The sequence below is a fragment of the Canariomyces notabilis genome (genome assembly GCF_033297395.1).
Source record: "Canariomyces notabilis strain CBS 508.74 unplaced genomic scaffold N656scaffold_11, whole genome shotgun sequence".
In the NCBI taxonomy this organism is placed as follows: domain Eukaryota; kingdom Fungi; phylum Ascomycota; class Sordariomycetes; order Sordariales; family Chaetomiaceae; genus Canariomyces; species Canariomyces notabilis.
The window spans coordinates 395683-417440 of record NW_027041833.1 but is presented as its reverse complement, the minus strand read 5'-3'; the positions used below and the strand labels follow the sequence as shown (position 1 = coordinate 417440).

Genomic DNA, 21758 nt, shown 5'->3' with positions numbered 1-21758 from the left:
GGTGCGCTTTCAGAATACGCTCTCAAAGCTGAATACGCGTTGGGGGGGAATATAATGCGCTGCCGTGCTAAGATGCTGAATACGCTCCAAAGAAAATACGCCCTGATGCAAGCTGTCGAACTCTCAAGGAGGTTCCGGTCCGTGGCCAGTCTATGGATACCGAGATTCTGTGGCAAAAGGTTTGTTGATGGAAGAAGCCAAGTTCAATAAGCTCTGAGCAAGAAGGGGATACGCTTTCATCATATTGTCCGCACGTGGTCCAAGACGATCCGTCTCGTGTAACTTGAAGACTCAGGAGATATATAAACAACGTCCATGTCTAACTAGTCCAAAAGCATTCTTCATTCACCAAAGCCAAACAATTCCCAACATCCTTGAGATCATTCTTTCATTCCTACATTCAAGAAAAGCATTCTTGGTACAATACACTTGACATCTTGAAAATGCATTTTTCCAAGCTCCTCATCTCCGCCGCCGCCGTCTTCCTTCAAGGCAGCCTTGCAGTCAATGTCTTGGTCTACAGCGGTCATGACTGCACAGGCACGGAGACCAATGTCGCGGTCGACAATGGTGCAGCCTGCCATGGCACTGTCCCCCGATTCAAGTCTTACAAGGAGAATGGATGGGGACCGGGCAACGGACAGAGAATCGCCTTCTACCAATCGGGCACGTGCGCTACGGAGTCATTCTTATACGACACTTACTCGCATGATGGAGATTACTTCCACTCGCACAAGTGCTACAACATCAACGGCCATTCGGTTTCGGACTATGCTGCGAGCATGAAACTCTATTAGCTTGGTTTGTTGGTTAGGGTTGGGCCAGGGGCGTCAGCTCTGCACATCGAACTGTCAACAAGCCATCAACCCCTTTTTCGCCGCGGCCCAAAATTCTGGAAACGCTAGAAAGTGAAGGCATTGTTACGGGCTTGGCTCACCCAGCTGGGAAGGAGGGATATCTTCATGTTGTGGGCAGTCATATCAAATGACTGAAGTCGGATCGTTTCAGGGGTTAGGGACAGATATAGACACGCCCCCTTTTTTTGTTTACTTCATCACAGTCTTTACCTTAACTACATGTATGAATCAAGGGGTACTGCAGCTATGCCTCATTTGATACTTTGTCACTAGGTACCTAAGGTAGATAGGTTGAATCAACTTGACAGTCCTTACAAATCCTGCCTTTACTGATCCCGTCCTCTCAATGCCACTTGGGCGCGAAGAAAGTCAACACATTATGCAAATAAAACAGGGCTCTTCTTGTATTTTAAAAGTGCTCGTCTACAAGGATTATATCGAGGCGCGTCATATTAATAGTACGGCACATGCCGGGTACAACACCAAATCTTTGACTCATATACCACAATCACCACAGCCTGAACGACCTCCTTGAGTCCCTTGACCCTTCATCAAGCCTCCCGCAGGCAACCCAAACAACTCGGCCATGCGGTACCGCGGGAACTACGTATGGAAGTGAGTGATGCCCTTGGCGTATGCGTCAAAGTTGGCGCGATACTCGGGCTCGTCGGCCAGAGCAGCCAGCACACGATTGTAGACGCGAATGCCCTCGTCAGCCACAGTGCGAAGCGCCGTCACCACATCGACTCCGTCCTTGTGGGCACGCATGGCAATGTAGTTCTTTTGCTCTCCGGCCAGATGCTCCTTGTACCACGAGATGACGTCGTTGACGATGTTGGTGAAGATGATGACGTCGGGGATGGTCTGGACATACTTCTCGAGGCTGCCTGTTCCTGTGGGCAGTTGAGGGTCCGAGGCGCGAGCTAGTGCCAGGAGGGAGTACATGGGTGACAGCCCCGTCTTGAAGCGCAGCCAATCCGGGAAACCGGGGGCGTCTCAGTTTAACTCGGCGTGCTCGGTTAACAACTCGATGCCAATGCCGTTGGCAGCGTCGTAGCAGGCGACGACAAGCATGTTGGCGACGAGCGGATCAAAGTGCTTCCACAGCTTTGGAGTCAGCTCACGGACAAACCAGTCGAGTACCGGATCGCCCGTTGGCTGTCCTGTGGCAACGTTGCGCTGCAGCTGCCGCAAAACTTCGGGCTTGTGTTCAAGAATGTCATCGGCGTGGAAAAAGAAGATTGACGGTTGCGCTACTATAACCTGATACTCGAACGGGTGTGACCAGTTGAAGTCGGCTGCTACATAGCAAGCAGAAGTAACCTGATTTTTGGAGTTGATCAGGCCCATGTGTGCCCGGAGGCTCGATGACTCCAGTTCCGACAGCACTGCAGCACGGAGCTTCTCAATATGGGTCAACGTGAGGGCATCGGAATCGATCTTACGGCCCCCGGTAACGCCACTAACAAAGTGCGAGAGAGTCTCCCGAATAGAGAGGACGGCCTCCTGTTGTTCTGGTCAGCACAGGTATGACCCCTAAATCTGGACAGTGGTATCAAGGTTGTCAGGGTAGTAGCATATACCTCAGAGAACCCAGCCATGTTTGACTTAATAAGTAAGGTAGGTGGGTAGGTATGTGTATTATGGTTCAGTAGTGCTAGACTCGGTTTCAGGTTGGAGATACAACTTGAGAATACTAGTACTACGTCTTTTAAATGTTAGTTACGCCAGCATTTGTTTGGAGGCTCGGGAACGTGGCCTTGTGAATTTATGGACAATGTGCCATCCGGCCTGATTACATCAAGATGATCAAAGAGCTCTCCGTCCGGTTGATCGCGTCCCGACCAGGCACTGCGTAGTGCGAGCGCCCAGCTAAGCTACTAGTAAGCTACCCTAGCGCTAGAAACTTGCCGACTCGGAGCAGGGCGGACGGCCAGGCAGTCTCCCCTGGTATGGATTTCTGACCCGAGAAAGGAAATTGGATACGAGTTCCATAGCGTTCACCGCCTCTCCACCAGACTGTTACCATCTTGCTTGAAGGATCTAGCAGGAATGCTCTGAGATCCACATCATGCCACATATCCCTGGATCGAACACTCAACTTGATAGAATCGGTTCAAATTAGATTCTTTCGTCTCGATTCTATCCGTACCAATAGGAACTCCACGTCAACTTGGAAAACGCCCCGGGCCCCTTCCCCTCGATTCCATCTCAAGCAGTCGGCTTGGGCTGGTCAAGAATAACATCAAGGACCTTGTGATCATCGTAAGTCGCAACGGTGTGCTCACGCAAGACAGCAACGCGCTCCTTACTCTGCAGGCCGTCCGGGCAGATCAGCCAGATGACGTTGGTCATGAAGGACCGACGGTACTCAATCATGACCTCCGGGTCGTTGTGACGGTCGAACTTGGGCCCGCCAAGCCTGTGAAGCGTCTCAAGATAATGGTCAAGAATCTCCATCTCGTGGGCACGACGGTCCTCGATGCTCAACATGGCCGTCATGTGATAGACGATGTCGTGGAAGCACGAGCCAAAGTGGAAGGCAGACCAGTCCAGGAACCCGATGCGGCCGTCAGCCGTGAAGTAGATGTTGCCGATGTGCGTGTCGCCGTGCAGCAGAGTGCGGAATCTGGGGTTGCGCTCGGCGTAGTAGCGGTCCAGGGCCTCGTTGCACCGCTTGCCGTCCATCAGGTACTCGGGCAGCTTGGGTCGTCCAGGGGTCCGCACCACCTCGTCCCAGGGCGTGCACATGAACTTCATGGCTGGGTCGTAGTTGTTCCAGATCCCTGCAGCCGTTGGACCGTTAGATATCCGGCATACGAACGGGGCAGAATAAGGTTGGAAACAAGTTTTCTTACAGGGGTGATCCTCCTGACTCTGGCCCCAGTATTTTGCATGCAGACCCGCCAGCTGCTCAACGCCGTTCATGACCTTCTCGACCGGGTAGGAGGCGACTTCAGGGGGAAAGGTGCAGCCCTCGCTGTTGAGGTCGCTCATGATAGCGATGCCCTGCGTCTCGCTCGTGCCGCCCCACCAGCCCTTGGGGAAGACCATCATACCGTCCAAGACGGGAGCAATCTTTGTGAAGAACATGGCCTCGCGCTGTGCCAGGCTGACGGTCCAAGGCTGCGCGGCTATCGTCTTGGGGTCGAAGACGCCTTTGACGCACACATACTTGGGCCTCTCAGCCTCGCCGCTGCTCTCATCCTCGTCATACGTGATGGTGTAGAACAGCTTACTCGCCGTGCCCCAGATACTTCGCGTGTGCTCGGCCGATTTGACCTTATGGCCAAGCTTGGCTCCGAACCAGTCCGGCGACAGATCCGAGGGAAGGGCTGGAAGCTGCTCTGAGTCGCTTGCTGATCCGGACATGGTTGCTTTCTTTTTTCCTGTGGCGGTTTTTGGTGGTTGTCTCTTGTTTTCGTCTTCAGAGTCGACGGGGTCAAGACCGTAAGACCGTGGCTGGGCGATGACCGGGGATAAGGCATTTAAAGAACGCCTCCAAACAGTTTCCTCCTTGCCTGCCCCTCTCCCTTTCGTTTCTGTGACCACATCCGCTCTAATCGGACTTGTGCTACATGTAACAGCAGCTCAGTGACCCCTGGGAGTACAATGCTACCCAATGTTGATTCAGGCTGCGAGATACATCCACTTCAATGCAAACTCCAAAAGCTATGGGTATTGTTAGATGCATGTTACAACCTCATATTTGCCTACCCGAACTAACCTTTCAAGGCTTTGACCTTTCTTCCAGTTCCACGCTCTCACGCTATAGCCATTTGCCCATTCAAGTTCTGTGCATCCACGCCGGCGCCAAATCAGCAAACATGGCCTCATGCTCAGCCGCGTCTGGACGCACCTGTCTCGACGCGCAAACCCTCTCGCATAGCACCTCGGGACTAGCGTCGTCTCTGCACTCGTCGGCTACTACTTGAACCGCTTCTGGACGTCCGGCCGCGGGTGTGTCTGAGGGCCCGTCATCAGGCTTCTCATTCTCAACCTCGTGTATGGAGGCGGCCTGAGAACTTGATGTTGATGCACAAACCGAGAGGATATCCACGGGGACGAGTTTGCCGCCGGGCTCGATATAGTACGCCACAGCAGCCAACTCCTCGGCAAACCCTTCGCTGTCGATGCCGTCGAGGCTGCTTTCTCGGTTCTCCGGCCGCGAGTACTCTGACTGCTTGGCTGCCGAGAAGGTGCTCGTGGTATCCGTGTCAAACGTGGACGGCATCCGGCTGCAGCTTGCTGAGCCTTTCTCCTGCAGCCCCCCGTGTGCTATGGATCCGCCTCCCTTAGAGGGGTTGGGATTGGTTGAGGCCGATGCTGAAGCCTTGCCGTTGGCGACGGGGTTTCGAGCACCGTGCAATACAAAATTGGACTCGAGCAATTTGTCCATGCTGTGTTGTCTGATTATCAGGCTGATGAAAAAGGCGGCAATTGCAGCTCCCGTGATGGTCCAGTAGACCGTGTGGAATCCTGCGACATCTGGTTCATGGTTAGTGGTTCGTGTGCTAGGTAAGGACCGTAAGGTACTGCCCGGGATTTTCCGAGTCACTTACACGCTTGCAGAGAGCCTATGCGGATGGGATCTGTCGGAAGCATCAGAACCAGCGTCTTGACAAAGGCTTCGGCATTGTGCCCGATGCTCTCCGGCAGGCCGAGACTATCGAGCTTGTTGCTCATGGCATTTTGGAACGCGGTGCCCCCGATAGCTACTCCGATTGACATGCCGAGAGTGCGCATGAAGGCGTACATGGCAGCCGCGCGCCCGGCATCTTCGACTTTGCTCACGGCCTGGATGCCGACATTGACACTGGTGAGGAGCATCCCGTGGCCAATGCCGAATATGGCGAGTACAACGGCCCAGACTGGCGTCTTGGTGTGTTCATCCAGGAGCGCCAAAAGACCGCATCCAATGGCGGTAATGACCCAGCCGCTCCAGATGGCCCATCGGTAGCGACCAAACCTGGTTGTAAGGAAAGAGATGACAATGCTTCCGGGGAGGAGAAGGCAGGTCACAGGGAAAATATCTAAGCCAGCTTGGGTCGGCCCCTTGAATTTGACGGCAGTGAAGTAAAAGGGTATGTAGTAGAGGGCACAAAAGAGCTATGATGTTAGGCAAAGCGTCAGCAGGAAACCATTTCCTACAGGGAAGAGGTTCAAGAGGGGCATACAATGAATCCCTGGAAGAGGGCACAGGCGTAAGTGGCGAGCGCCGAAGTTGAGCAGAAGAGGGATGGGCGGAGGAAGGGTTCTCTGGCGCCGTAGCACTCCCATATGACAGCAATAACCACACCCAAGACCCCGACAAGCATGGGCGTTATTGCTTGGACGCTTCTCCATTCGTACTGGATGCCCGCCCAGGATATTCCCACCAGAAAACTGGTCATGCCACCAATGAAGAATAGACCGCCTACCCAGTCAACGCGTGCAAGCTTTGACATGAGCGAGGTCTTCTTGGTGGTGAGATTGACGTAGAGCGGGGTCAGAACCAGGCCCAAGGCGCAGAAGGGAAACTGGACAAGATCCATGGTCAGCAGTAGGACATGGGGATGAGTAGAGTCAGAACGGGAGGGCAGGCAGCGCGTACATTGATGTAGAAACACCACGTCCAGATAACGTGTTCAACAAACAAGCCCCCGATCAAGGGTCCCAGCACACTGCCCAGCGCCCAAGCAGCCAGAACGAGAGAAAAGTACTTGGGACGTTGCCGTAGCGGGACAATATCGGCGAAGATGACCTGTCCCATGGTGATTATCCCGCCTCCGCCTATGCCTTGCACCGAGCGGCCGACAAAGAAGACGGTAAAGTCCTTGGCAACGGGCGCGCACAAGACTGTCCCCAGAGTGAAGAACAGCACAGAGGTGAGGAGCATCTCCTTGCGGCCAAAGATGTCCGAGAGGGCGGCAATGAAGGGTTGGCACACCGCACATGATAGCAAGTACGACGTCCCCGCCCAAAACGCATCTGTTGCTGTTCCGCCAAGGTCGAGTGCTAATGTCTGTCCAAGTAATTAGCTTCTTTGTCCGCCCCTGAGCAGTGCACCCGAAGGTGGTAATGATAGCCGTACTGGGAGAACTGAGACGAGGATCGTTGCGTCCAGGGCCACCATCAGTGAGATGACTGCAAGCGTGAGCATCACGGCATACTCCTGCTTCCCAGGCTTCCATTCCACTTCCGCTTTTTCTCCCTTTTCCAGACTGGAGCCGTCTGGACCCGCCGAGCTCACCTCTCGCCCACCGTCAACAGCTTCTTTTTTGCTTTTCGCAGCCATGCCAGGCTCTGTTATCGCCATTTTGCCCCCCCTGAACCCTGATATCGGTGTAAAGAAATGGGGTCCCAGAAAGCCTCGCCTGACCATCGACTGGCGTATGACGCGTAGGTAGAAGCCACTCGAATATGAATGAGCGCTAACCTGAAGACACGGAAGAAAGGAGCGACGGGAGAGCTGGCACGGCAGCCCGAATAAGGGCGATATCTCTTTGGAACAGCAGTACAGGCTGGAGAGTACCACTGACGCCGTCGCGGGGAATTGGGAAGGGGGCATTCTTATTAGCTCATGTAGCCATGTCGACATACTTACCCAGTGCATAGCATGGCGACACAGGAGGGCGCGCGTTGCACCATGGAGCAGTCCGGAAACTCCATCGACTGTTGGCGAGTAGTGGGCCCAACATCATCAGATGGACAGACTCGATGTTTTCGATATGGCGCCGAGGAACCGAGACTCACAGTTCTGTCCGGATGCCCGTGGCTTCTGAGTACCACCTGTCCAGGATGCATTCCGCGACCAGGGCCAGCAGCATCATCTTTGCTCAGAGTGGTACGTCGTGTTGGCAGGGCCCCGAGGGCAGAAGAAGTCTTGATCATCGCAGTTCCATCTTGCATAGGACCGCCGATGGATTTGGTTGTTAACCACTTCGAACTGCAGCTGACTTGCAGCCAATCCGCAAGCTCTACGTCAGTTAAGCTACTAGATGCTCAAGGGCGACGCCTGCTTGTCACATGTCAATGCCAGATGTCGGTATGGTTTGGTTCGTCTGATGAATCTATCAGCAAGCCATTGTGCCGACGGTCCAAATGCTGGACAGAATACGTACCAGTCTCGCATCGAACAGCCTTCTCTCGCCCGAAACGGGCATCTTGCACGCGTAGAGCGGATGACCGATGGACGACAACTGCTAGTAATATGCTGCCCTACGGGGTTTTGGCAGATTTCTGAGCTCAGGATGCCGTCACTTTATGTCATTCCAAGCCTAGGGCAGCCTAGCACTAGCTGGTCAGTGATCATCTCATCTTTCACTCGGGTCTCCAATCATACCGTTTACCGTATACTCTGGACCGACTATGACTGTTGATCTCAAGGTCTGGCAGCTAAGCAACTCGTCGGCTAGCTATCCTTTGAGCTAACCCGCTCAGAAACCCCAGCCATGGTCGTGCTCTGGTAGGTACTTAGTTGGGCAGGTAATTGTATGTAAGGTCAGGTACGTTTGCCGGCCGCGCCGTCTTCCCCTCACCAACCAATCAAAATCCCACGTAGTATGGTAGACAGAACGGACAAAATGCGGTTCGTGGCTGCGTCTCGCACTTCTCAGCTTGGAAAAAAAGGCAAGTTAAAAGGCTGCAAGGCTATATTTAGATGACGTTCGGCGGGTGCGCTCCAGTCTGTAATCTCGAGGCTGGCGGGGGGTCTGTCGACGTTCGCTAGCGCATGTAAGGTTCCTAGGTACGCAAGGCAGTCGGTCCGTAAGACGGGGCTGAGAGTTGAGGGACAAGTTCCTGGTACAATGACTATGGAAGCTTACCAGGGCAGCGGAAGTTAGTGTTGGGTAGATAGGAACTTTGTGGGGTAGAGGTCTGGCTTCGGGACCGGCTGTATGGGGGCATTCCTCTTGATGTCCTTCGGCGTTGAGCTGTGTGCTGGGGTAAGTGTGTCCTCTGTCTCCTTCTGGACGTTGAGGTGAGTCGTTGCCCTATCCCACAGCAACATTGCCCATCGTCTCGTCCTCTCTGAAACACCGGGGCTGTGGCACTTGGTGTGTGGTATTGGGCTGGCTTCGTCTATAAACGCCCAAATTGGCGTTTCTCAAGCAGCTCTAGCTTGGAGTTCTGAAATAAACGTACATTCCAAAATCATGGCTCTCGATAATGTTGTATCCCACCGACCGATCCCGCCGCTGAGATAGAGCTGCCGACCTCAATCCAGAGTATAATACACGCCCGATAATCGTAACTCGTCCCCGCTCATCGTCACTCATTGCTCGACGTTCCGTTGTCGCGCATCGCTGTTCTCATAGCTTGGTCGTCTGGTAACCACCGGTGGCCACAATCTCTTTGTGGCTACAGGGATCGGCACTAAGGGGGTGACGGCCTAGTGCCTGATCTGAAGGACACTGCGTCGTCGAACGGGTTGAGATGGCCATTTCCGTTTGACTGCCCGCCGTGGTACTTGGGCTCCGTTCCGGCCTGGAGAGGCTCTCGCGACCGCCTGGGCTGGATATGTGGCGATCCGTCCTGAGACCCGTTGTCCATGCGAGGTTTCCGTGAGGATGGCCCTTCGTCCATCCCCCAGTCCGACATCTGGAACCTGTCGTTCATGTCCTCTGCCTTGTCCTGCTTTTTCCGCCTGAAATGCAGGACCATCAGCACAACGAAGGTCACGAGAACCAACACGCCGCTAAAACGCCATCCATATGTTAGCAAACTCTCGGCACTCCAAACCACAAGAGGCTGGATTGTGGACCCACATCACGGAGCCGACAACGATCCAGGTCATAGATATCGACGAGACGGCCGGCTTCTCGCACAGGTTTACCCCAGGCTGCGGCGAGCAGTTCTTGTCCTCGCGCCGAACAAGCATATCCACTACTGCACGTCTGAAGTTTGCGGTAGCTGAGCGGATCAATGGTGCATCCGCATCCCCTCCAGACGCCATTGTCCTCGACGTGATTATCCTCGGGGGCATCGCGTTGCGTAACGAATGAATGAACGCGCTTCAGTCAGTGTAGTACAGCTCAATCGTGCATTGAAGTTCGCGCTCCTTAGGCTGCTAGAGCGTGTGTATAACTCTGGTGGTATCTACTTGGTGGTTCAGTTGCCAAGAGCCAACGGTCGCGCCACGTTGGTTTCGAGTCTGGATCTTGGAGGGTCAGGGAAAGATTTTCGCGGCATAGGGGTAGCCTCCGCCTCGTTCTTCGGGAATTGATGGCTTCAATGCAGTCGCCGTCGTTGTCGCCGTCGCTGCCGCCGTGACTTGAAAGCCTTCGCTCACAAAACTGGAGAGAATTACGGTTGGTGGCACGGCGGGTAAAGGAGCATCAGCCTGAGAGAATCTGTAATTAAAACACTAGCGAACCCTCAATCCTTCTCGCGTTTAATTAGGCAGGTGACGTAGGGGATGCCAGCCCACCAAGGCCAAACGGCCTGGACCCACTTGTCCCTGGTTGCGTAAAGGGGAAACTGCTACCAGGACAGGAACAATTTTGATTGGTGTTTCAGGCCGTGGCCCACACTCCAATCTGGGAACAAGCATCGCTGCAGGTATCGCTCCTGGCAGCAATTGGCGGGCTGCTCGATCCAACATCCTGTTTCACGCCAGTGAGCCATGTTCAGGCAACGACTGCATGAATGCATCATCGAAGATACAAGGCAATGATACCAGGTACAAGAAACTCTCGAACAAACCTGTTTGCTGAATTTGGGATACAACGTTATACAAGACACCTTCGCTGGCGCCAGCAGAAATGTGGGTGCTCTAAATCCGGATACGTTCCTTTTGGTAACGGACTGGCGCAAAACATGTTGGGTTTTGGAAATATCTCCTTCCGGCCAGGCAAGGAGTAAGAAACGCTTGAGCTGCTGCTTATCGGGCGCTTCGCCATATAAGGCCAAATAAGTACTTGTTATATTCGAGAATTAAGGCTATCGAGAACAGCTGTTGGTCACAATCTTTAAAATCCTAGCTTTCGTTGTAGAAGTGAGAGGAGAGGTCGCTCATTGTTCTCATGCTCTGTCGAGAACATGTAACTCTAACCGGTTTTGGGCGGTATACTGTGAGGCTCGCACACTTATTCGACCGCTGATAGCTATAGCATATGAAGACGGCCTGGAGATAACTACTAATGTGGTTGTTGTATAGTCGTTAGCTGTTGTTCTTCTGACCAGGATTCCATGTGTGGTTCCACCACTGGTGGAGGCAAGGTTTGCAATGGAGGGAGTAGGTAGGAGATGCTTAGAGATACACACCATTTGCGCGTACATAACATCCAATGATCGGATTCAATATCTGGTTCGGTATCAAGTGTACGTATGGAACTCGAACAACGTTGTTTACCTAAGGTATTCACTTGGAGCAATTGCGTCTCGATGCCAGACCCCATGAAGCCTTGGTAAGTTACGGATACAATCATACATATCACAGTATGTAAGGTATGTACTGGTATGTACGTTACAATACTACTTAACATTAACGTTATGGTCCGTGCGTCGGCTAATTATCCCGTTACCATGCAAATTCAGACCCGTGATTTTCCTTCGCAAACAAAAGCTCCAGTCCGATCATCTGATCGCCTCAGCCATTGGTCGGCACATCGAGACTTTACGGTTCAGAAAACCCTGGCTACGCGCACCGCGGTGGTTAACAACACGTCTGCAGACAACACAACCCAGGGGAGACTCGAGCGTAGACTTGCAACATGTCGGCAGTCAATCCAGGCACCTTGCGAGGCACCCCGAACCGCGGGCAGGGCCGCGGTGCCATTCCCTTTGCGAGCGGTTCAGCGGCGTCTGGAATTCCCAGACCGGTTCACGAAACCGCGCAGGGCCCTGCCAGCGAAGCTGGCGTCTCTTCGGTCAGCGCCAGTCGGCAAAAACAGTCCAAGAGAGACGAAGTAAGTTGTGTCGAACTTCCCTGAAGCCTTGTTTTCTCTCTGCCGTTTCTTCCTTGAGCCCAACAAGAGTCGCCCGAACATTGATCAAAGCTAATGAGCGCATGTACAGGCAATTCGTCGAAAGATGGAGAACGATTTGTCCAAGAAGAAACACCTCACGAGCCGCGCCCGGCAGTCACGTAAAGCACCGCCGGGAACCGTCCTGGCCTTGAAGCCAAGCCAGGCGCTACAGATCAAGCCCTCAACTACTGTTGCCGAAGCAGCACAACTCATGGCTGCTAAGCGCGAGGACTGCGTGTTGGTCACCGATGATGACGATCGCATTGCCGGCATTTTTACGGCCAAGGATCTTGCGTTCCGTGTGGTTGGTGCCGGCCTGAAGTCAAACAACGTCACAATCGCCGAGATCATGACCAAGAACCCGCTGTGCGCTAGGACCGACACGAGCGCTACGGATGCCCTTGACTTGATGGTCCGCAAGGGCTTCCGCCACTTGCCTGTCATGGACGAGAATCAGGACATCTCGGGTGTCCTCGACATCACAAAGTGCTTCTACGATGCCATGGAAAAGTTGGAGCGTGCTTATGCCTCTTCCCGACGCCTCTATGATGCCCTCGAGGGTGTACAGTCCGAACTCGGCACTAGCCAGCCGCAGCAGATCATTCAGTACGTCGAGGCTTTGCGGTCCAAGATGTCTGGGCCGACTCTGGAGAGCGTACTGAACGGCATGCCCCCGACGACGGTGAGCGTCCGGACGTCGGTCAAGGAGGCGGCCCAGTTGATGAAAGAGAACCACACCACGGCGGTGTTGGTTCAGGATCAGGGTGCCATTACTGGCATCTTCACGAGCAAAGATGTCGTCCTTCGTGTCATCGCCCCGGGTTTGGATCCTGCCACCTGCAGTGTCGTGCGCGTGATGACTCCTCACCCCGACTTTGCGCCCATGGACATGAGCATCCAGGCTGCTCTGCGGAAGATGCACGGTAAGTGGCAACATCCGCATGGAATCCCAGCCCGCACTAACATTCCCAGATGGTCACTACCTGAATCTCCCGGTCATGAACGATGGAGGCGAAATTGTCGGCATGGTTGACGTGCTGAAGCTTACATATGCCACGCTCGAGCAAATAAACAGCATGGGCAGCACTGACAGCGAAGGGCCGGCATGGAACAAGTTCTGGCTTTCTCTCGACCACGAGACCGAGTCGATGGTGTCTGGCGAAGGTTCACACCACCACACGAATCAGGGATCTCGGTCACTCTTGTCTCCGGACTTGACCCGCAGTGAGCGCCTCGTCACTGACAGCGTGGCACCTGGCGACTCGGCCAGCCACGCGGGCGTCGAGTCACCACACCACAGCGCCGTCGGCGTCTCCCCCGAGCTTCCGCCGAGCGAAGTTCCTTTTCCGTTCAAATTCAAGGCCCCCAGTGGCCGTGTCCACCGTCTGCAGGTTACTGCCGCACACGGAATGGCCGAGTTTGTTGCCAACGTCACAGCCAAGCTTGGATCCGAGGTGGAGGCCATCGGCGGTGCCCCAGTCGTAGAGGAGGGCAAACTGTCTGGTGGATATGCACTAAGCTACCTGGATGATGAGGGCGATTCCGTGTCGATTACAACAGATCAGGACCTTTTGGAGGCCATCATCATGGCTCGCCACGGTCGCCGCGAAAAGGTCGACCTCTTCGTGCATGATCCCAAGGAGCCTCCCGTCGCGCCTAGCCCCCCGCCTGCGCCAACCGCTGCTCCCGAACCCGTGGTGCTGCCGACTCCTCCCGCCTCGTCTGTTGTGCGTGAGCGCCGGAAGGCGCTTGACGATGGCGAGGAAGAAGAAGATGGCGATGAATCCGGAGATGATGAGACACCTGTCCGCCGCAGCAGACACCTGCGCACGCGCACGGCGCAACAGCCTGAGCAGGTCATTGCTGGCGTTCCTAACGAGCTTCTCCTCCCCGGGGCCATTGTCACTCTTGCCGTGGTCATTGTTGGCGTCTTTGCCATCTCGAGGATGTCTAGCCGCTAAATTCACCTCGGTCACCCTGAGTGGTGGGCATTTAGGGAGGCAAGGCGCTCACACAGTCTGCACACCGGCCTTTAATGATTCGCTACGCAACGTCGTTTGGCTGTAGATTTTCTGTATCGAGTTCTCCCATGGCCTAGCGTGCCTGCTTGTTATATACCTAGACAGCCTAATACACATTATTCCCTGCAGTTTTCTCGCGTTCCCTTTCAACCAATTGGTGCGCAATCTTGAATTTTTTTCCCAACGTCCAGGTTAGCGGTCATTCGAATTGTTTGGTTGATGAATTACGTGAGGGTTGATTACCTGGCAGTGACAGCCTGACAGGTCGTCACGACTCACAGCCTCACGGGTCCTTGCCTCGAATCCTCGATGGTGGTCCGGGCGCCAAGACAGCCATGCCGCACAGACCACTTCAATTGATCCCAAGAAAAGCTGATCGCTTCTCCAAATCAACCTCTTGTCTAGAAATGAATCTAGCAGCAACATTTCCGCCATGATTATACGGAATTTCGGCGTACGGCACGGTAAAGCTGCTCGATGTCACCCAGGCCCTTTCCCGTCAGCTAATTGAGCTCAATCTAGGCCGTAGGACATTAGCAGCCCCAATATCGCGGTCATGTCTTCGGACACTTTCGAATAGCACCACGACAACGACAACAACAACAACGGTTGCCGAGCCGCCCGCGCCGCCTGGGAGGTTCTCGAACCCCGCCGCTCTTTGGAAGGCGGCCACAGACGCAGCACGCAAGGCCCAACTTGCCGACATTCCCGTCAACTACCGCGAATATGTACACCAGCGCGAGTATACAAAATCGGTCGGCTCCATTGTCAAGAAGAGATACCATCCTGATTACGCGATCGACAACCCGCCGCATGACGCCACGCTTGAGATGCTGATGGCCGCCCAGGTGCACATGGGCCACCACGTCTCGCGGTGGAACCCGGCCAACTCGAGATACATCTACGGTGTGCGCGCCGGAATCCATATTATCAGTCTCGAGACGACAGCCGCCCATCTGCGTCGCGCCGCTCGCGTCGTTGAGGAAGTAGCCTACCGCGGCGGCCTGATTCTCTTTGTCGGCACGCGCCGGGGACACATGCCGATTGTGGTGCGTGCGGCGGAGCTGGCCAAGGCGTGCCATTTGTACCACAAGTGGACGCCTGGCTCTATCACCAACAGAGATGTGATTCTGGCGTCGGGCCAGTTGCAAATTGTGGACCCCAAGGATAAGCCCTGGAGTGGGTTCGACGAGCACCTGCGGGATCGCCGGCCTGTGGTGCCCGACTTGGTGGTCTGCTTGAATCCTATAGAGAACTACACCATGCTGCACGAGTGCGCATTGGAGAACATTCCCACCATTGGCGTCATTGACACCGACGCTGACCCAACATGGGTGACCTATCAAATCCCGGCCAACGATGACAGGTGAGGACCGGCCAACCACAGGGTATTGAGTTGTAGGTGTAATAGCTGACAGAACATCACAGTTTGCGGTCTGTCACACTTATTGCTGGCGTCCTCGGTAGGGCGGGAGAGCGTGGGCAGAAGCGGAGGCTAGCTGCTGCTGAGGACGGCGTGGTTACCTGGCAAACCCCTGCCGAAATCGACAAGTACATCACTGTGAACGCACGGATAAAGGCTATGGAATCGATGGCTAAGCTAGAAGAGGCCAAGGCCACCGGGACGTTGAGAAAGACCCTAACCCGCGAGGAGCTTATGACGGATGACCAGCTTCTGGACGATATCTCAGAGCCTCTGCCGGTTCCGGACAGGGACGAGTTGTGAGAATCATATTCATACTCGGGAACTGTATCATATTGCTAGAGAACATTGTTGTTGTATGAATACAGATACGAGTGAGAGTCTCTGTTTTCTTCCAGGGGATGAAAATATCCTCCTAGTTACATACGCAAACGGAAATTTTTAGTGACCCCTTTTCCCTTGGCTTACTAAGCTCTGGCTTGTGCACTCAAAATCCGGGACGGCGGTTTCCCCTCACCACGCACAAATCATCACCAAGAACATTTCAGCACAGCGCCGGGTTGCCATCACGTCACCGTGCCCTGTTCGCCGCGCGGCCCGCCACAGCTCGCATTCCTGTAATTGGTGCACCGTACCGCTGGGTACTGCTGCCAGGCACAACGACTGGGTGCCTGAATCGTGCAGCCTGTTGTGTTCGGCCCTTGTCCCCGGATTTGTGTCCCCGGGCCGCCCTTTCCGCAGCGAGACTTCGGAAGCAGTCCAGCTGCCGTTTTCTTGACTCCCGACGTAGTTGAGGTACGCATCCCGGTCTATTGCCCCTTATTATTCCCATACATATCCAGATCAGGGTCCCCAACCCCTACCCTCCCCTAAGTGTAGAATGTCTGATCTACAAGCTAAAATTGTCCACCATTTTTCCACTGCCGATGACTAACCTGGAATAGTCTCCCAGGGCCCTTCGGTTCGGCAGGCTGCTGCTGCGTTCCGGCTTTGGCGTGCACTGTGTAACGTAACGAGTTGGCCGTAGATCGCCGGCCACGGGCTTATACCCGCCAAGATGCCAGCCATCCTGGACGACCCGGCCGCTCCAACCATTTACCGTGTCTCGGGAGACCCCCCGTATCCGGATCCCGCCAACCCGTCGTTACCAGCAACCATTGTGCCCCGCCATGTAACGCTCCGCGACCGTCAAACGGTAGCTACCGTTGTGCCGTTTGCATCCCGCCACCAGGTACCTGAGTCACTGCTCCGCTATCTCAGCGACCAGTTCAGCAAGGAAATCGAGGGCGGTGATACGTACCCGATGCTGGAGCCAATGCCCTATGACAAGTTCGCATCGTACTGGTTCCAGAACTTTGCCGGCATCATGCTTCTCGGCCATCTGGAGGGCGCTGCTGACGTATTTGAGGGCAAGGACTGGTCAAAGGAATGCCTGGGAACTTTCTACATCAAACCAAACTACCCAGGCCGCAGCAGCCACATCTGCAACGCAGGTTTTATCGTCACCGATGCCTCTCGCAACCGCGGTGTCGGCCGACTGATGGGCGAGACTTACCTGGAGTGGGCGCCCAAGTTGGGATACAAGTACTCCGTTTTCAATCTTGTCTACGAAACAAATGTTGCGTCGTGCAAGATTTGGGACGCATTGGGCTTCAAGCGCATCGGGCGGGTCAAGGGGGCCGGGAACCTTAAGAGTTACCCGGACCGGTTGGTGGACGCCATCATTTACGGGCGCGATCTGGGCGACGCGGGCGGCAGCGCGGGCAATGAGGAACTTGTGAGTGAAGAGCGTTTCGACAAGATCAAGTTCTACCTCAAATACGGCCGATATCCCAACGGCGCTGACCGGGCCGAGAAAAGCAGGCTTCGTAGCGCCGCAACACACTACAAGCTCCTGGAGGGCGACATTCTCATGCTCAAGGACAAGGAGGTCATTTCGGATCCCCAGCGCCAGTACGAGATCGCCAGGGGGGTGCACAACCAGGCGCACGCGGGCATCAACAAGACCACGGCCACCATTGCCGAGCGCTACCATTGGAGCCGTATCAAGGAGACCGTCTCGGATGTAATTAGGAACTGTACTGAATGCAAAGACGCGGGGAAAGCTTCTTCGACCCAGAGCCAGCAGCCCTCGCCTGGGATCTCTGCCAATGGCCTCAAGCGCCCTAATCTGAATGCTGCCTCTGGTACCTCCACTTCCAAGCGCTCGTCTCCTTGCCCCTCGGCTACTGGGCCTGTCGCAGACGTGACCACAGCGGCCGGACAGCCCGCGTTGCCGATGCCTGCATCGCCAGACCCAACCCAACTCGCTCCCTTCACCGTGCCATCCCACCACCAGTTCACCGATCCTAGCGCCATCTCCATCCTTCCGCCGGCTCACCCCGGAGCTGATACCACGATAACAGGGCACGTCGCCATGTCTCATGGCGCACACGATCCGATGCTACCAGGGGAATCCCACACCTCACACCAGCCACGACCTCATTCCCATCAGCACCTCCACGCGCCAACCCCTTCAACACAAGTGACATTACCCGCCCTTTCTCCGGAACCGCATACAGTTTCCGTCCCGGTCTACCAGCCCATCGACCCACAAATCATGAGCCAGCCGTCCTCAAGTAGCGATCCACCGCTTCATTCTGCTTTCCGCCACGCCCTCCACGAGCACCATTACTCCTACGACCAACCCTCATCTCCATTGCCCCCGCCCCACCATGCACACCATGCACACCACACACACACACACTCCCACGAGCCGGACGCAGACGCAGATACCTTTCAGGCCTTGCTAAACGCCAGCGAGGACAACAATGGAGAAGAAGAAGACGAAGATGGCGATGTTGTCGTCGGCGGCGTGGTCGTGGACATGGACATGGGGGGCGCTCCCTCATCGGCCGCGGGTAATACCGCTCACCGCCCTCATCATCATACCCACCATCAACTTCTACACGGCCACCAACACCATCATCCTCACTCACACTTTACTACTACTACTCGTGCACATGATACTGATCGGACGAGGGAAGAGGAGGACGAGGCAGAGCGGGAGGCTGAGCGGGCGGCAGTCGATCGGGACATGGAGATGCTGATTGGGTCGCAAGACGACGACGACGACGACGACGACGACGACGACGACAATGACGAACCTGGGCGTCACACCCGTGCTGCAAGGCAAGGATCAACTTCTGGAAGAACCTATTCAGGCGCCATGGATGTGGATGCTGTTGGAAAGGTTGATGGTGGTGATCATGGTGGTGGTGGGAAGATGGATTTGAGCCGGTTATTGTCAGAAGGGAGTGACGATGGGGTAAGGGATGGGCCGGGTGGATAATGATGCTGATAATTTAGCGCTGTGAATGAATGAATGAATGAAAGTTCCTGAAAGCTGCTTGGGATGCACTAAGTGTTGCATCTAAACTTGGGGGTGTTCAATTATCTGCTGGCCGAGTCATCACCATGGGAGAGAAATGGAGATTTAACGGTTCTGCATTTGCACCTATAACCGGCTTAGGTATCGATTGCTTTGGCCATCTACCCACATGCAGTTGTCCAATATGGACTGTATTATTTGCCAAATGGTGATCCGCCTCTTCACCGCCTAGGCATGCCCCGACCCCGTCCACGAAGCGCCCGCTGCGCAGCTCCAGGAGGAAGGGGCTTGCCGGGAGCTTGGGGTGCCGCGCTCTCCTCGTTGCGAATCGTTTCGTCAACCCCGAGGATGAGGCAGGCGGCCTCGGTCGCCGCCTGAATGGCATTGACCTTAACCAGGGCTGGCTCCCACACGAAGCGCGCCATCATGTCGGCGACGCCCTCGTTCTTAAAATCAACGCCAGCCCAGGTGTTGCCCCTCCTGTGCTCGACGCGAAGCTGGTTGAGAATGTCAGTCGCGTCGAAGCCGGCATTGTCACACAGCTGACGGGGAATGATTTCAAGCGCCTTGGCGAAGCTCTTGATAATGGCCTGTTGCTTGTTCCGGACATCCTGGTCGGCGTAACGATGCAGGTATGCCGACAGCTCCATCTCAGTAGCGCCGCCGCCGCCGACGATCGTCTTGTTCCGGATGGCGCGCTTGACGATCATGATGGCGTCGTGCAGCGACCGCTCGACCTCGGCGATGAATTGCTCGGCTCCACCGCGCAGCACCAGCGTGCACGTCTTGGCCTCCGGGCAGTCCTCGAAAAAGTTGAAGCGCTCACCGCCAATCTGCCGCTCCTCAAAGCTCCCGCACGTGCCCAGGTGCTCCGGGCGGATGTCGGAGCACGTGCTCTGGATGGTGGCGCCAGTGGCTTGGACCACGCGCTCCATGTCATCTCCGGACACGCGGCCGGCGCAAAAGATGTCACGGTCTGCAAAGTACTGCGTCGCAAGATCGCCGATAGGCAGCTTGGACAGCACCACCTTGGCGCCGGTCTTGTATACCGCCTCCAGCTTCTTGTAAATGATCTGCCACTCGGCGTCGACGATGGCCTGGTACTCGGACACCTGCTCAACACGGACCTCGGCGTTGTCCTTCTCAGCCTTGAGCTCGAGCTCGACGTTGAGGCACACAATCTTGGGCTTCTTGAACGACTTGGGCTGCTGCTCGAAACCGGCATATGAAAAGGTCTTTTTGAAGGCCACGCCGTTGACAAAGAGCGAGTCTGTCAGGGAGCCGCCGGGGATCTTCTTGATACCTATTAACTTTTCGTTGAGGTCTTCTTGGTCCAAAGACAGAACAGCGTCGACAACCACTGCCTACTGTCAGCTATCGCCGTTCGTCTCTCCGTCCAACAGCAGGAACTCACTCTTTGTAAAGAAGTCGGTGTTGCGCTTGATAAGTTTGCTCGTCATGGCGGTCGCTGCGAGCTTGCTCAGGGTATCCATCCTATTTGCCTCATTTGTGCTGACCTGAATCTCCTTAATCTTGTTCACTGCCAGCGTTGACGCTCTCCTCAACCCCTTGATAATGATCTGAGAGCTGACACCCTGCTCTACGTGCTCCTTGACCTCCTTCAAAATCTCGCCGGCTAGCACAACGACCGATGTCGTGCCATCTCCAACCTCGGCATCTTGTGATCGGGCGATGTCGACGAGAATCCGGGCGGCAGGGTGAACAATATCCAGAAGCTTTTCAAGGAGTCAGAACGAGCCCAAACACCGAGCGTGTTTCATGCGCACCTTCATGACGGTAGCTCCATCATTTGTAATGGTCTGCTTGCCATTGGCATCCACCATTAACAGGTCGCCTCCATAGGGGCCCAATGTGGACTTTATCGTCGCCTGCACGGCGAGACAGGCGTTGATATTAGAAATGATCTGGCCCTTGCCCTGCGAGGTGTCGGTCCCTGGAGGATATCGAGTCAGTGGGGGCCAGCGTATGACCAGTTAAGGTCAAGGAGGGGTTCCTGACCTTCTTTCAGGACGATAATGGTCGGTGTTTGGCCGCCAAAAGACATCTTGCGGCCGGACGCAGAGTGTCAAGGTTAATACGAAGTTGCAGCGAAGCTTTATGTGTAGTTGCAGCGGTAATGGCGAGTATGTTCTGGCGTGGCAGTCGATCTTGCGATATGGGCTGTCCTCGTTCTTTGGCGGGCTCTAAAAAAATATCGACGTCCCTTGCCTGCTTGGGAAGCCATATGGGAGGCTGCAGCTTGAGCAGGAGCACGGGCCAACAAACGAAGAACTGCGCCAAGAAGTCACCTGATGACCTTGCTAACTTTACTTCAACTACACGGTTCCTTACCTTACATAGGTACCTTACTGTCTCACTCTCAGGTTAGATCAGTATTCGTACCTACCTACATATATCTGACTTCCAATGCTGACTTAAGCCTCCTACTATCCTTACGAGAGTAGCATTTGGCAGCCGACTACAGCTTGAAGACTTCCAGCTACATAAGGTATCTTGGTACGGGTATGTAAGCAAACACAACAAAGAAAAGACCGGTAGGGGAACAGGATCATGGAGAGCGCCTACGACTTGAGACAGCTTGGCAGCCAGGAAATCACGGTTGTCATGTTGGCACATGGTGCTCTGAAGGACAAGAAAGGCAAGGCCGCATCACAGGCTTCACAGCCGAGCGATGACTTTCCAACCTCTCTACCTAAGGTAACTGGCTTGACTGAAAACATGACAGCAGGGAAGGTAAGCTCTCTGCTTCCATTCCCATGTACCAGTGACCCTGGGGCCTGGTGCTTGAATTGCCTTTGCAGTTTTGCTAATTTCGCTGCCTCGCCACTAGAGAAAGATTGCTGGATACCTAGACATAGCAACGACTCCAACTGGGAGGACGGTCCGAATCATAAGGAGAGTCATGCCAATAATCACGGACTTCAATTCATGACCTGTCTTCCCTTAACATAGAGGCAGAGTCCTCAAGTCTGATCGCCGGCCATACACGAGCGTCTCTTCAAGTTGAGGTCTTAGAACTCTTCCATCGCAACGACCTTTATCAAGCCGTCTCAAACGTTTTCCCAGCCCCCTACGGTAATGGCCTTCCCTTTTTTTTTTTTTTTTTTTTTTTTT

General features: G+C 54.7%; 8 protein-coding genes across 8 annotated transcripts; 3 read left to right on the top strand and 5 right to left on the bottom strand.

The window, feature by feature from the left end:
* Positions 1–373: 373 nt before the first annotated feature.
* On the top strand, positions 374–797 carry N656DRAFT_805843 (uncharacterized protein; the record flags this gene model as incomplete). Its single annotated transcript, XM_064818337.1, has 1 exon — positions 374–797. The coding sequence occupies exon 1, from the start codon at positions 444–446 to the stop codon at positions 795–797; it is 354 nt and encodes a 117-aa protein (XP_064670049.1). The 5' UTR covers positions 374–443.
* A 663-nt stretch (positions 798–1460) lies between these two features.
* On the bottom strand, positions 1461–2458 carry N656DRAFT_789644 (terpenoid synthase; the record flags this gene model as incomplete). The annotated part of the gene is made up of 3 exons (XM_064816804.1): positions 1461–1817; positions 1923–2363; positions 2441–2458. 3 exons carry the CDS (start codon positions 2456–2458, stop codon positions 1461–1463), a joined length of 816 nt encoding a protein of 271 aa, XP_064670048.1.
* A 610-nt stretch (positions 2459–3068) lies between these two features.
* N656DRAFT_709302 (uncharacterized protein) lies at positions 3069–4229 on the bottom strand (the record flags this gene model as incomplete). Its single annotated transcript, XM_064811582.1, has 2 exons — positions 3069–3643; positions 3716–4229. The coding sequence occupies 2 exons, from the start codon at positions 4227–4229 to the stop codon at positions 3069–3071; spliced, it is 1089 nt and encodes a 362-aa protein (XP_064670047.1).
* A 415-nt stretch (positions 4230–4644) lies between these two features.
* N656DRAFT_798264 (MFS general substrate transporter) lies at positions 4645–7155 on the bottom strand (the record flags this gene model as incomplete). The annotated part of the gene is made up of 5 exons (XM_064817741.1): positions 4645–5345; positions 5420–5966; positions 6035–6376; positions 6451–6861; positions 6931–7155. 5 exons carry the CDS (start codon positions 7153–7155, stop codon positions 4645–4647), a joined length of 2226 nt encoding a protein of 741 aa, XP_064670046.1.
* A 2060-nt stretch (positions 7156–9215) lies between these two features.
* On the bottom strand, positions 9216–9795 carry N656DRAFT_709833 (uncharacterized protein; the record flags this gene model as incomplete). Its single annotated transcript, XM_064811623.1, has 2 exons — positions 9216–9537; positions 9608–9795. The coding sequence occupies 2 exons, from the start codon at positions 9793–9795 to the stop codon at positions 9216–9218; spliced, it is 510 nt and encodes a 169-aa protein (XP_064670045.1).
* A 1608-nt stretch (positions 9796–11403) lies between these two features.
* N656DRAFT_731771 (uncharacterized protein) lies at positions 11404–15688 on the top strand. Its single transcript, XM_064812654.1, has 6 exons — positions 11404–11749; positions 11859–12732; positions 12782–13757; positions 14236–14294; positions 14353–15196; positions 15259–15688. Exons 1-6 carry the CDS (start codon positions 11555–11557, stop codon positions 15554–15556), a joined length of 3246 nt encoding a protein of 1081 aa, XP_064670044.1. The 5' UTR covers positions 11404–11554; the 3' UTR covers positions 15557–15688.
* Positions 15689–16198: 510 nt separating this feature from the next.
* On the top strand, positions 16199–17228 carry N656DRAFT_779333 (histone acetyltransferase-like protein). Its single transcript, XM_064815174.1, has 2 exons — positions 16199–17030; positions 17117–17228. The coding sequence occupies exons 1-2, from the start codon at positions 16311–16313 to the stop codon at positions 17123–17125; spliced, it is 729 nt and encodes a 242-aa protein (XP_064670043.1). The 5' UTR covers positions 16199–16310; the 3' UTR covers positions 17126–17228.
* Positions 17229–18844: 1616 nt separating this feature from the next.
* N656DRAFT_709297 (uncharacterized protein) lies at positions 18845–20688 on the bottom strand (the record flags this gene model as incomplete). Its single annotated transcript, XM_064811581.1, has 4 exons — positions 18845–19983; positions 20038–20359; positions 20411–20577; positions 20643–20688. The coding sequence occupies 4 exons, from the start codon at positions 20686–20688 to the stop codon at positions 18845–18847; spliced, it is 1674 nt and encodes a 557-aa protein (XP_064670042.1).
* Between the last annotated feature and the right edge of the window lie 1070 nt (positions 20689–21758).

Excerpts from the sequence above, each read along its gene's own strand:
- N656DRAFT_731771 (XM_064812654.1), top strand. The coding sequence starts at position 11,555 with ATGTCGGCAGTCAATCCAGGCACCTTGCGAGGCACCCCGAACCGCGGG. Across the intron at positions 12,733-12,781 it reads TGCTCTGCGGAAGATGCACG|ATGGTCACTACCTGAATCTC; the intron begins GTAAGTGGCAAC and ends TAACATTCCCAG. Across the intron at positions 15,197-15,258 it reads ATCCCGGCCAACGATGACAG|TTTGCGGTCTGTCACACTTA; the intron begins GTGAGGACCGGC and ends AGAACATCACAG.
- N656DRAFT_779333 (XM_064815174.1), top strand. The coding sequence starts at position 16,311 with ATGCCAGCCATCCTGGACGACCCGGCCGCTCCAACCATTTACCGTGTC.